This window comes from Myiozetetes cayanensis, unplaced genomic scaffold (assembly GCF_022539395.1).
Source record: "Myiozetetes cayanensis isolate MyiCay16 unplaced genomic scaffold, myiCay2020 scf14, whole genome shotgun sequence".
NCBI classification, from domain to species: domain Eukaryota; kingdom Metazoa; phylum Chordata; class Aves; order Passeriformes; family Tyrannidae; genus Myiozetetes; species Myiozetetes cayanensis.
Window position 1 is genome coordinate 9,938,483 of NW_026087048.1, and position 12,397 is coordinate 9,950,879.

The 12,397-nt window shown below is 38.3% G+C and overlaps 1 protein-coding gene across 4 annotated transcripts in view; it reads right to left on the reverse strand.

Moving 5' to 3' along the window:
- FBN1 (fibrillin 1) overlaps positions 1–12,397 on the reverse strand; it is a 147,328-nt gene that overhangs the window by 92,088 nt on the left and 42,843 nt on the right. For all 4 annotated transcript variants that reach the window (XM_050309429.1, XM_050309432.1, XM_050309430.1 and 1 more), the window contains exon 6: positions 1,462–1,659. In XM_050309429.1, coding sequence (XP_050165386.1) covers positions 1,462–1,659 — 198 coding nt within the window. The remainder of the gene's footprint in view (positions 1–1,461; positions 1,660–12,397) is intronic.

Genomic DNA, 12,397 nt, shown 5'->3' on the forward strand with positions numbered 1-12,397 from the left:
AATACGGATGTGAAATCCCTCAATGTCTCCAGCCTGAATGGAAGTTATCTGATTTCAAAAGGACCAGATTTAGTACAATTGCATGAAAAATAAAGCTAATATGTGATCCCATAGCAGATCTGTTGAAATGATGAACACAACACTTGAGAAAACTGGAAAATACAAGTCAAACACACGGGGCCAAAACTGTGTTGGCACCACATACAGATTAGCATCAGTGTAGCTGCTTGCTAAGAAATGTGCAGTAAGCAGAAGTATCCTTATTCCAAACTGCACAAACCCATTGGAGAGGTCACTGCAGCTTTCCCATGACACAAACAAGAGGGATATAACTAGGCGTGGCATAAATTCAGGGGTGTGGGCCACATATTTACGTACATAAGTTTTCAGAAGTGTCCAGAACCTTGGATCACAGATTTCTGCACCATTTAGTCCTGGCCTTTACAGTGAGAGGGGGAACAGAATCACTGAGGTCAAAATTTGGGCACATCATGCAGTACACACAACTGCAGGCACCAACCAGGACTTGGCTTGTGACAGAAGGTATCTCCATTTTTAATGCCATGGAATGCCTTGAAGTCCTTCATAGGAATTTCATGATTATACAAAATAACTCATAGATTTATATTCTTTATCTTCCCAATTTTCAAAAATATTGTAACTTATTAGAAAATGTTAGACAGATTGAAATAAACTGTCCCCAAAGAATATGGTCCTGGGAATGTATAATTCACATCAGTTTAATACATAGTTGCCCCTGTTAACTTTCTCCTGTTTCCTGCCAGACATCCAGACAATAAAAGAATTTATACAGCTGGAAGTATTAGAATAAAAGCCAAAAGCAGTGTAAGGACTTTCTATGGTAAGGCATGCTCTGAAAGAAGTAAGCAACATCTGGGTGGATTTAACAATTTGAAACAAATGCAAATGCATTTCCAAAATTGTATAAAATGTATAATAGGGCATTTCAATTGGCACGACAGGCACTTTTCTCTAGGTCAAAGCAGTCTTATCTCAGCTCTAGAGATAAGACATCCAAGGTGAATTCAAAATCAACAACTTTTACCTAAAAAATCCCCACACTGGATAAATGGAGCAGTATTGCCACAGATTGATTTTTGCATGTTTTGAGTGCTTTCTGCAACAGAAGAAATTTCTGCACAGAGTGATGGAGTGGTATGCTCAGAAAAACACCATTATAGAACCAAGGAAAAGGGCTGCTGGCAGTGAGAAATTCATTAAGATGCTGGCTGCTCTCACATGACCTGAGTTACTAATGTACTCACTTGAACAGCAGGCACTCACTGAATCATGAAGTAATGCATCTGACAGTGTTTTTCCATTCTTCACACATATAGCCGAGAATGGCTTAGGACAGGTTATTCACAGCAGTGTAACTCAATTAAGATTAATCCAGTAACAATTTCAGCAGCTTTGGGGGAGGCTTTGCTGGTAACTTACCTTGACAGGCCCCCGTTCGGATGTTTGGAATGAAGCCCCGGCGGCAGGGATGGGGCTGGGCAGGGCACATTTCGCAGGGGTGGCCCCACGCCCTCCCCACAGTGGCACAGCAGAGGGTTTTTGTGCACACTATTCCACTGAGCTGCCCCTGGCACATCTGGTTGGTCACCAAAGTGAAGCAAGGGCCGGTCCTGTAATCTGAGTCAAAGACAGGAAACCGAATCAGCATCACAATAAAAATACACAACAAAACTCAAAATAAAGCAAAACAACAGCAGGTTTGGGCAAGTCTTTTTCACATAAATTGCCCACTGACCCAATAATTTTACTTAGCAGTGTTCTGCAGAGGATTTTTTGTTTCTGTCATTCAAATCCACTGATAATATAAAGCGTGACTATTTTACCAGGACTATTATAAACGTTAAGATCCTGGAGGTCCCCTTTGCTGCTCGGTTTAATCACTCATAATACTCTTTCAGAGGTCTTTTTACCAGTTGCTTTAAATATTCAGTGCATTAATTAAAAGAATACTGATAAAAGAGTTAGGATATGTTTATTTTCACAAGTGTTGTTCTCAAATGAGGCTCAGGGGAAGAGAACACAGACTGCAGGAAGTGTTTTGAGGACAATTTTCACTGTTACTCAGGCATATGCTGCACCAGACACATGGGTAAGCTTTGCCTACAGCTGAATGGAGGGCATGTGGAACACATCTGCTTGGATTTGTTTATGGTAGGACGGGACACTTAGCCAACAGACAGAATTAAACTAAGATATTAATAAAATACTAGTAGGCTTTATTTTGTTCCATTCTCCGAGGGTGAAAAGCAAACAGTGGTATTGCCAACTCCTGCTGTCTCCGGAACATCCGGGGTGCACACTCCAGTCAGTGTTTCACAAGCAGCCCTAAAATACCTTTTTTGTTATGGTGCACCAGGACAGAGTCCAGCATCCTGTAAGCATAGCCAGTAAATTATGAACCTGATGTTTGTTTGTATTGAAGTAGTTACCAGGTGCCTCAGCCAAGGTCACTAAGTAATCCACACTGCCTTAGACTCACAACATTATAAATTCCTCCAGTTTTCATGCCACTTCCCAACTTTGTTAAGAATAATATGTTTTCTCTTGTTAGAAAGTGTGATATAGGGCAGACATGGGAATGGATGCCTTTCCCCTCTGTTCCATCTTCAAGGCAATCTAGGCATGCTGTGTCCACATCCTGTAATTTCAGTATTAATCAAGTCATTCTGATATAATTAATAAAACAGCTTACAGAAGTCCTGTAAGCCACACAATAGTGCTGTATTGCTACTATTGTCTTCATCAATTAAACATGATGACCTCAGAAAGGATATTGAGTTACTTTGAAGGACCTATCTCCAAAAAACTTGTACTGAATGACAATAAATACCATTTCTTCTTCATTAATTATGTATTACTTCCTATAATTGCCATTCTATATTTTGTCTGTTTAACACTTCTATAATCACTCAGATCATCTCTTTTCCTTTTAAAATACTAGAACAACAACTATCTTCTTTCAGCCTCTGTATTTCCAGATTTACAGAGAATTAACCTGCATGATGTGAGAACCCATCAGCTAGCTATTTTCAGGCTCCTTGGTTAGCTGGACTATAAAAGCATGTATAAAAATATGTAAATGCAAATCCTGCAAATTAATTTCACCTTAAAGGCTCTTGGATTACAAATATAAAATTCCTGTCCTATCCTCTCCAATCAGTACAGCTACATTTACTGAACGTTTCTCCATCCCCTTCTGTAGCGATTCCATCAGCCCCATCATGAAATGGGTCAGAATGTCTGATAACATCTCTCTTGCCTTTGATTACTTAATTCCTTTTCATCACCTTAACTTTCTTTGGCCTGGTATTTCTCAGTGGGTCCCTCCATTTCCCATGTTAATTTTCTACATTACAGCTTCTATCAAGTTTTTCCCTATTTTAAAGCACTTCTGTAACTGCTTTAATTTTCCCAGTTCAACGGGCTTGTTTTGCTTTTGTCAAAACTGTCGTTGCCTTCTTTCTCATTTCTCATTCTAGACATGCAGCTTTAGAAGCATGTAGTACAAAACCAAGAACTACCAGCTTTATCTTATCCCTTCGACAACACATAAACAAATACAAATAGATCATGATCAATTATACCTATCAATTAAATAAATTAATTTCCCAGATCGATTCTTCATCCTTGACCAACATGAGAATTCCTATTTTACTCTACGCAAAACCCCTCACAGTGTAACTTCCAATATTAAAACAATAGAAGCCAATTCCTTTAGAAACACCCCAGTTTTGTGGTGGCGACAGGAAACCTTCAGTGCACCTCCTGAGAATGAAACCCCTCATTGTAGCCTGTCCCTGGGCCGTTTATATATAGACAGTTTGAAAAGGAGTCACTCTGTTCTCTGTGGCAGCGTCAGACAGCACTGAATAACCCATCTTGTATTTTATGGTGGGATATGAATGGATCAGCATTTACAATTGTTTGCTTTCAAGCTATAAATGACTTAGCAGTGGCTAATATGTTTTAGAAATATGGTGAACCCAATGAAGTTAACTTCATAATCACGCAAATCTTGAAGTAGGTCAAATACGCACTCAAAGTGCATGAAGTAGGTCAAATATGCACTCAAAACCAAGCAAGTCCAGCTCCTATTTGTTATTATTCAAGTTCATAGCACTTCAGAATGGAGAATTACAGACTGTTTTCACCTAATCTTTTGCCTTGATAAATTTTGTTCTTAATACTCTGTTTTCTCTGAGTACAGTTTTCCTTCCATTTTCTCAGTCTTTCACCTTTTCACAAGGAAGATTTTTTTTGTGTGTGTTCTTACTGGAAAATTCTAAATGTCAGAAAATGCATAAGAAAAAGATCATTTGGATGTACACACCAACCTAAGGCCACAGAGAAATCCACATGTCAAGCCCATTTTTTTTTAATACAGAATAAATAGGCTGAGTAAATAGACCTTTAAAATTAAAGCATTCTTAATAGTGAGTTTAGGATGTTTTGACTTATTACAAGATAAAGGTCTATGAGAAGGAAATGGGATTCTACTAACATGTCAATTGAAAGAGACTTGGGATTCGAGCTTAAAACCCCCATTTTATTCTGTAGCAACAAAGTTTCCTTAAACATTCATGTCATATGTGATTACTCAAACTACTTCAATAAGTAAAGCTGAAACACAAGGTACCAGTGATAAGTCAGGAGTTGAAAAGACAGAAAAAGGGAAAATATAACCAGAAAAGCTATTACACAATTTGTTTGGTTTTGGTTTTTTTCCCCAGAGGTAATTTCGTTTTAACTGAAGAATGTTGAGACTTGAAATTACTTCAGTAAAACAATTTTTAAAAGATGTGCAACTGGTAATTCAAATCTTTTAAGTCACTTCTAATGCAAATTTCAGCACGTGCAAGCAGCCTTCAGTAAGGCATTAGTCATAGTGTTATAGTCATAAGTTATCTAACAACTTTATCTGCTTCTTCACATACTTAGCTATTTTGATAAGGAATAATTCCACAGGGAGCCTCAGACAACTGAAAAGATGGTAGAAACTGTAAAACTACATTAAGATATTAAGTTGTAATATTGTCAAAAAGGGGTAATAGAATGACACTGGTTTACACCACACAACAATTTAGCTTACTAATTCTACAGGAAAGAATCAAGTTACATTTTGATCTAGAGCTCGTTCCTGTTTCAGCCACAACCATCAAATAATTTTAGTTATCTTCTCAAAAGATCCTTTATGTTCCTAAAAGCACCAGAGAGGCTCCTGAAATATGCACTCCTGGCAGGCTTTGATCAAAACCGAGTACAGCAATAAATAACGATAATTGTTCCAAGTAATTCTGGACAGCACTGAAGAGACTCCGAGCACCAGGATAATGTAAGACCTCTGACACCAGATGCACATCTTAAGCCCCCAGTTCACTTCAACCTCTGCTTGGCTTCAAGCACAATATAGTTTTTAATGTAAAAATAAAGGTTAAAAACATTGTGAACTAATGGAACCTGGATGTAAACAATTATGCTAGTGCAAGGATGTTGGAGGAAATTGTGGTCCCTCTTTCCTCCAAGATGCACTATAAATCTCCAGTAAAGAGTTCTTGATGTTTCAAAGTAACAGCCTGATTTTGCAAACTGAGAACCACCTGTTGGGAAGGTTGAATGGGTGCAAAGGTCGAAGGATGAGACCGTAGCAAGCTGGCATTTATCTGACCAAGATCTTATTGCTGAAAACAGGAAAATGCCATCTCCTGCCATCATGGAAAAAGGGATTTCGATAAAATGAGCACTGTTTTTCCAGTTCTCCACACACAGCACGCACAGCTCCCACGGGACCTGGGGCTGCAAATCCAGACCATTGCCTGGAGGGAGGAATCATTCCTCCAACCTCTTAGCACCTCACGTGGGGAAAACCAGCACAAACCCCCAAATCCAGCCAAGACTGCTGTGCAACTGAAACCATCCTCAGCAACACAAACTGGCAACTTCCCCTCTGTTTAGTACAGCAGGAAAGGGAAAGAAAGGAATATTCCATTATCATAGAAATTATGAAAGAAAGGTCAGAAAGGGCTCTAAGGCAAGTGAAATACCTTAAAGCTGATCTTTATTACAACTTCCTTTCCTGCCTGGCAGCACTTTTTCTTTCTGCTGTTTGAAGGGTTGGTTGTACATTTTTTACCAGCCAGGGATAGAAGCGGGACATTGGAAGTGAGACTGCACAAGGCAGAACAGTTTCATCTCTGCAAAGCCCTCAGTGCTGCCCAGGTGGGACCTGTGGCACTTGGTGACCTGTGCCACTGCTCAGCCAGCCATCAAAAGAGAATCCCAGTCAGAATCCCAGTCAGTTGTACCCGAGAACACTCTTTTCAAAACTGATCTCACACAGCCCAAGAATAATGTAAGCTGAAAGGTTGGCAGTCTAAGTTTCAAACTCGAAGAATCCTTTTACCACAGTACATGACTTCAGGCACATTTCAACTACTTTCCTCAAACATCCAAAATTTTCTAATGGGGAAATAAAAAGAATTTGATAGCAAACCAGGATTTTAAATGGTGAGAGAACTAGTAACTAAGCAGCTACAAGCAGAAAATAGTACTGGATAATTAAATTGCAGCATTCTGCAGTTGGGTGCAGGAACAGTATGAGAAACAGAGCTTCCATTTTTCCCTTTCCTGAATGGCAGGTGCTAAGAATGCTATATATAAGAAAAAATATCACACCTGTGTTAGGGGGGGAGGGACTCCTGTAAAAAACAGCTTTTAGATTAAAAAAGGTACAATTAGGATAAGAAAAAAAGATTATGGGATTTCCAAAGGAATTTCAAAAAAAGTCCAGTGACCGGATGCTTGCATATGGGGAAAATTAACAGAAGGAGAAGGGAATTCTGAACGCTTCAAGTCAAATGTCACCAATAAAATTATATGAGGATGACATGAAGAAACTTATGGGTTTGGAACAGGGATACAATGCATTAAAAATTCATTTTCACTGAGCCATGAATGAAGAACCTTAAATGAATCCTAAAAATACACACATATAATCATATTTACCTAAGCCAATTCAGGTGTGCTTGCACAGAAAAAAAAAAATCTGTTTTCCTGATTTTAAAAACTGGGAATAGAAGAAATATAGACCAGATATTCTGATCTAAGACTTGAAATAAGTGGTGACACAATTGTAGCATTGATACGATAAGAAACACCAACTCTTAAAATTTTAGTTCTTTGAGAAAGTCATGTTTCTTGAGAGGACTGGAAACCATACCATACTTCTCACTATAGAAACAACTCTACTGTCAATGGAAAAACACAGTGTCCATTTTTACGTTTCACTGTACTTCAATCATTCCACTCTCCTCAGAGAAGGCAGCAGTACATTTTAAGATGATGGCCAAAAACATAATGCACCTCATTTCAGGAGGCAGGATGTGCTGTGCCTGAAATGAGAATTTTGGCACTAAAATTCCAAGAATTGCAGAGAATCTCAGAACTGACACGAGAGAACAGCATGACCAAGCTGACTGGAGCAGTAAGCATCACCATAGCACAGAGAGTTACAGAACACAAACGATTGTAACTTCCAGGCTCAATTTCAAAATCCAAGTGATTGTAGGTCTTTTCAGACATGCTAAAATCTCCTGATAAAGACAGAAGAAACAAACAGAAGGCTTTACAGACATGCCCCTCATAAAAGATGAATGCAAACCTGTGTGTGTCACTGTACAAGAGAAAAAGGGAAGGGCAGTGAGCTTCTAACTCCACTTGTAAAATGTCCCTTTCAGTTGCTGGTAGGCTATAATGAAAGGATATTTTGCACAAGAGATTTTATGGATTTTAACTGCTGGTCATAAAAGTGAATGACCAAGCTCAGGAACCCATGGGATAAGTATTATTTGCCTACATCTTCCCTAATACAGGACATGCCATGCATCTCGATTCACAGACTGAATCAAGACCAGACACAGGACACATTCCCACGTTAGCTCCATGCACTGACTTCCAGCTACTAAAAAACTCAGACACAATAATGCTCTGTCCACAGGTGACACTTAAAGGCCAGCTGATAAACACATCCAATCACAACACACTTTTTTTTTTGTTCCACACAGGCCATTTCCTTAAATAATTACTCACTGTTAAGCACTCCCTGTCCTCTCCTCCCCCCAGCCAGACACCATTACTCACCCCAGTCAGATCCCAATGTGTCATCATTGGAAAGTACATGGCAAAGATATCAGAGGGTGTTCAGAAGGAAAGAAAACAAAACTTCGTAAATATTTTAAAACTTATGTCCTATGATGTCTGACACTTCTCACCAATGAGGTTTGGTAGGTTCAGATGTGGTATGTGAAGAAATTATCACCATGCCACTTCTGTCTGCTCCCTTCCAGTGCCAGAGGTGGCTTCACATATTAGCAAGACCATTTCCCAGCTGCTTCAGAGCAGCACTGAGCTACAAATTGCTGAGATTTAACACTGGCTAGTGCTAAGATGTCACTGGAAATAGGGGCTGAGTGCAACCACTCAGGCACTGTTTCTGGCCGGGATATAAATCTGGCAGCAGCAATGTCTCAAAATACTACAGCTGTGCTGTGCACAGATCACAGCTCCAAGTTGCCTCTCATTATTTTAACAAGAGTAAAAAACATCCATGGAAGCATATCTAACATTGGTACCATAACTCTCTGTTCTGTATTAGTCAGACACCAAAGTTAGTTACTCCCTCATATAATCCAGCCACGGGAATATTATCCTCTAATTCATGAAGCTGATGACCCCATTTCTGCATGTCTTCCTCACCTTTGCTTGTTGCAAATTATTCTCATATATTGACTTGCTGGCACACTTCAGCCTAAATTTATTTTCCATTCCATAAGCTGCTTCACAAACCCATTTCTGCACAGATGATCTGTTTAACATGTCTATCTAGCAAATATTATCTAGTCTTCCTAGAATACTGGTTAAAGAACAGGACTTTTAAATAATAGTTTACTAACAATATGAGATTAATGTCATCAGTTGCATTTGAGGTATAGAACAATGCAGGCTATTTTCTAAAGGATGTTGGCAATCAATTTTCCAGAACAAATATACAACTATTTTCATGCCAATTTTGTTCTTGCAACTGACCCAGTTCTCGAAGTCTGTAACTGAAAAGTAATAACATTACAGTAATAAAATAAAAAAAAATAGTGTTCAAAAATTATTATTACAGAATTGGAGTGATTTGTTGCACACACTTTAATCCAACACGCAGACTAAGCATTTCACCAAAATCAAAGCTTTAGCTCTCTTGTTCCCAATTATGTGCGGCAGCAGTCCAAATACAGAAAATTGTTACCACATTTTATTCTTTTCCATGATGAAGAAAACAGTAAGCAATGCAGCTAAATGTAGAATAACTTCTCATTTCTGAACAGTCAGTTACCTGACAAACTCGAGCCCACCCTACTTTGCTCTATAACCTACAAAGGAACATGTCTTTGCAGATTTTAATTTTTCCCATTTCTTTCACAGGCTAGCAGCAATTACATAAAATTCTGACTTGATTTTCACTTTTTTGCTAAAGAGTAACTAACTTTGGTGACATAGTTGTTTTTAAGACCAGATGATTATTAAGGAGAATGGATTCAATTTAAGAACTCTGCAAGTTTCACTTAAAAATAACAAGTTGGCTGAAGTTTATTACTTCTTTTTAAAAAGTATTCTTAAGAGTGCCACGTTATAGAAACTCTCTTAACATACCACAAAGTATTAACTACTAACTAGCAAGGTGAAGACAAAACTAGTTGATGAGCTCTGTGTATTTTTTTTCTCTTTGGCTCCAGCAGACACTGACTAAAGTAACTAAGACTATCCAAAAGTAGTGCAAACTGTGTAAGAAAAATGGATTCTAATGACTCACAGAATATTAAATAGAGCAACATCCAAAGAGAGGGAAAATGCTTTCAGACAATGCAATGCACATGACTTAAAGAGATACTGCTCCATTTACAAAGGAGAGGGAGTGGTACAATACATTAGAAATAACATGGGGTTTTTTTCTAAAATATAAATATTCCTCTGCAGTGCCATGAAACACAATACAATTGCAGAGCACTGGAATGAAACTCAGTCCAGAACTGAGAACGGGTTATAAATAAAAAGGGGAGGTGAGAGGGAGAAAGGAGCCAATTCTCAGTGAAATACAGAGTAAACATACAGCAGGAATGGAGAGAAGTCCACTCCTTTCAGTGTGGGAAGACAGCAAATGTCATAACAATGTTTTGGGTGTTGGTAATTATATGTTAATTTAATGACACATACAAAAATAACTTTTGTGGTCCTAACAGAACTCCAAACTTCTGAAGTCCTGGTAGCTCTTTAACAAGGTAGGTAGAACAATCAACATCTTACCCCCTTACAACAGAATCATCAAGCTTGTCTGAAAAAAGCTCTCTCTTTGCCACAACTCAGAAAGACCAGCACTCCTGAGAAATTATAACAATAGAAAACTTCCACCAAATGAAATGAAAGAAAAAAATGAAAGCAAGGGGCACATAAATTGAATCCCTGTAAAAACTCTTCTCCACATGGCACTCAGCTCCCTGGCCAAATTTCTTCAGCCAGGCACTTACCCAGGTTTTTTTATTCTCATTTGCATGTATTTTCTGTGACATGATTTTAGTGATGACAGATTTGATATTATGTAAATAATGAATTTTTTTTTACTAGCTAAAGACTTTAGTTGGATTAGATGATCCTTGTGGGTCTCTTCCAACTCAAAATATTCTGTGACTCTGTGACTTTGGAATAACTAATACTGTTCTTTTTGAGTAAGGCTGTAACAAGAGTTTTATGCTGTATAGAGCCAGCTAAAGAAACACCAAAAAACTATGGCAACATAGAGCATTTTGATTTTCACAGAAATATTTTCACAATTATTTCATTTCATGGTTGCACAATAACCCACAAAAAATATCTCGGAAAGCATTATAAATTTAAGTCAATAATGTACAAAAATTGCTTCAGACACTAATATCTCACCTCTAACTCTATGGTGAAAAACATCAACTACTTAATTGAAATACCATGCAACCCTCTGTGTTACAGGATCAGATTCCTTCCTCTACGAAACTGTGGCATCACTCTGTGTGTACACCAGTGTAATCATGACCAGAGTCTGGCTCATTTTGCTTAACCACATATATGGGATTTGCATTAAGACTGTGGTCCAAAAATAAACATGGTAATAACATGCACTATTTGATTTTGACTAAGTCTGATGGTATCTCTGTCAAAATGTTACAGATTACATGCCATAATTCTAGAATTATCTCATGTATTCAATTCCTATCGCTAGAAGTAGAAAACATCTTTACTCACATGTTTTCAACTAAGCAAGTATGATTTTATTAAATATGTAATATACCCACCAATATGAAGTACATGAGATGCTAAAACATGTGTTTCATTACTTGTATTATTTCTTTAAGGCCTGTTGTCATTTCTGTCTTCACTGATCACTTGGTTGAAGGAGTCAGCACTAGCAGGTGGATGTCCCCCAGCCATGAATGACAGGCCACAAGTGAGGACCCTCACATCTTTCATCTAAGGGTTATAGAAACTATTTATGACAACTGGCAACTAAACTCTTTGTAAAACCTCATCAAAAGTCTGATTTTCCCAAGCAGAGAGAGAGTAAAAAATAATAAGTATTTTAAAACAATGAGGTGTGGGGGGAAAAAAAGAGGTATGAATCCACAGAGAATTCTCAAACTTAGGGACAAGCTCCCTTCCTACTTGCCTGCACCAGGCAAGAAGACCAAAAGGTCTTTACTGACTCCTGTCAGTGATGTAATGAAGAGCACTTTTTGGTTCTTCAACTTAAGGTATCAGTTGAGAAATGCAAGTCTTTCCAACAGACTTTGAATCACCATGAATATTCTAGGTAAATATGGGAAACTTTCTCTGCATTTACTGAAAGTGTAGGCAACTCCACATTCTTAGCACATTGTTTAACATTTCTTAACTTCTCAATAGCACTTGTGCTGATGCCTTTGGCCTTTCTTTACTCATCACGCTTGCTACATTATTTTAATCTAACAGGTATTGTCAGTCTGTTTTACCTCAGCACTGGAAACTATCAACCCTTCCACTTGTTCAGGGGAATGTCAGGTCCCAAGATTTCCTGTGTCTCCACACATGGGATAAATCATTAAAACTTGGAAATAGTCACCAGCCCGAGTGTCTTTAACAGGAACACTCAAGATCAAAGACTGCAATGTAACAGATTTTTGGGTTCTCCCTATTAGATAGAATTGTTTGGTATTGTAGGTGCTCAGACACGGCACCCAGAACGAAGCCCAGGTCCCAGTGACAAGTGAAGGGTCAGACTCACTGACTTGGATGAGAGAATGACAAT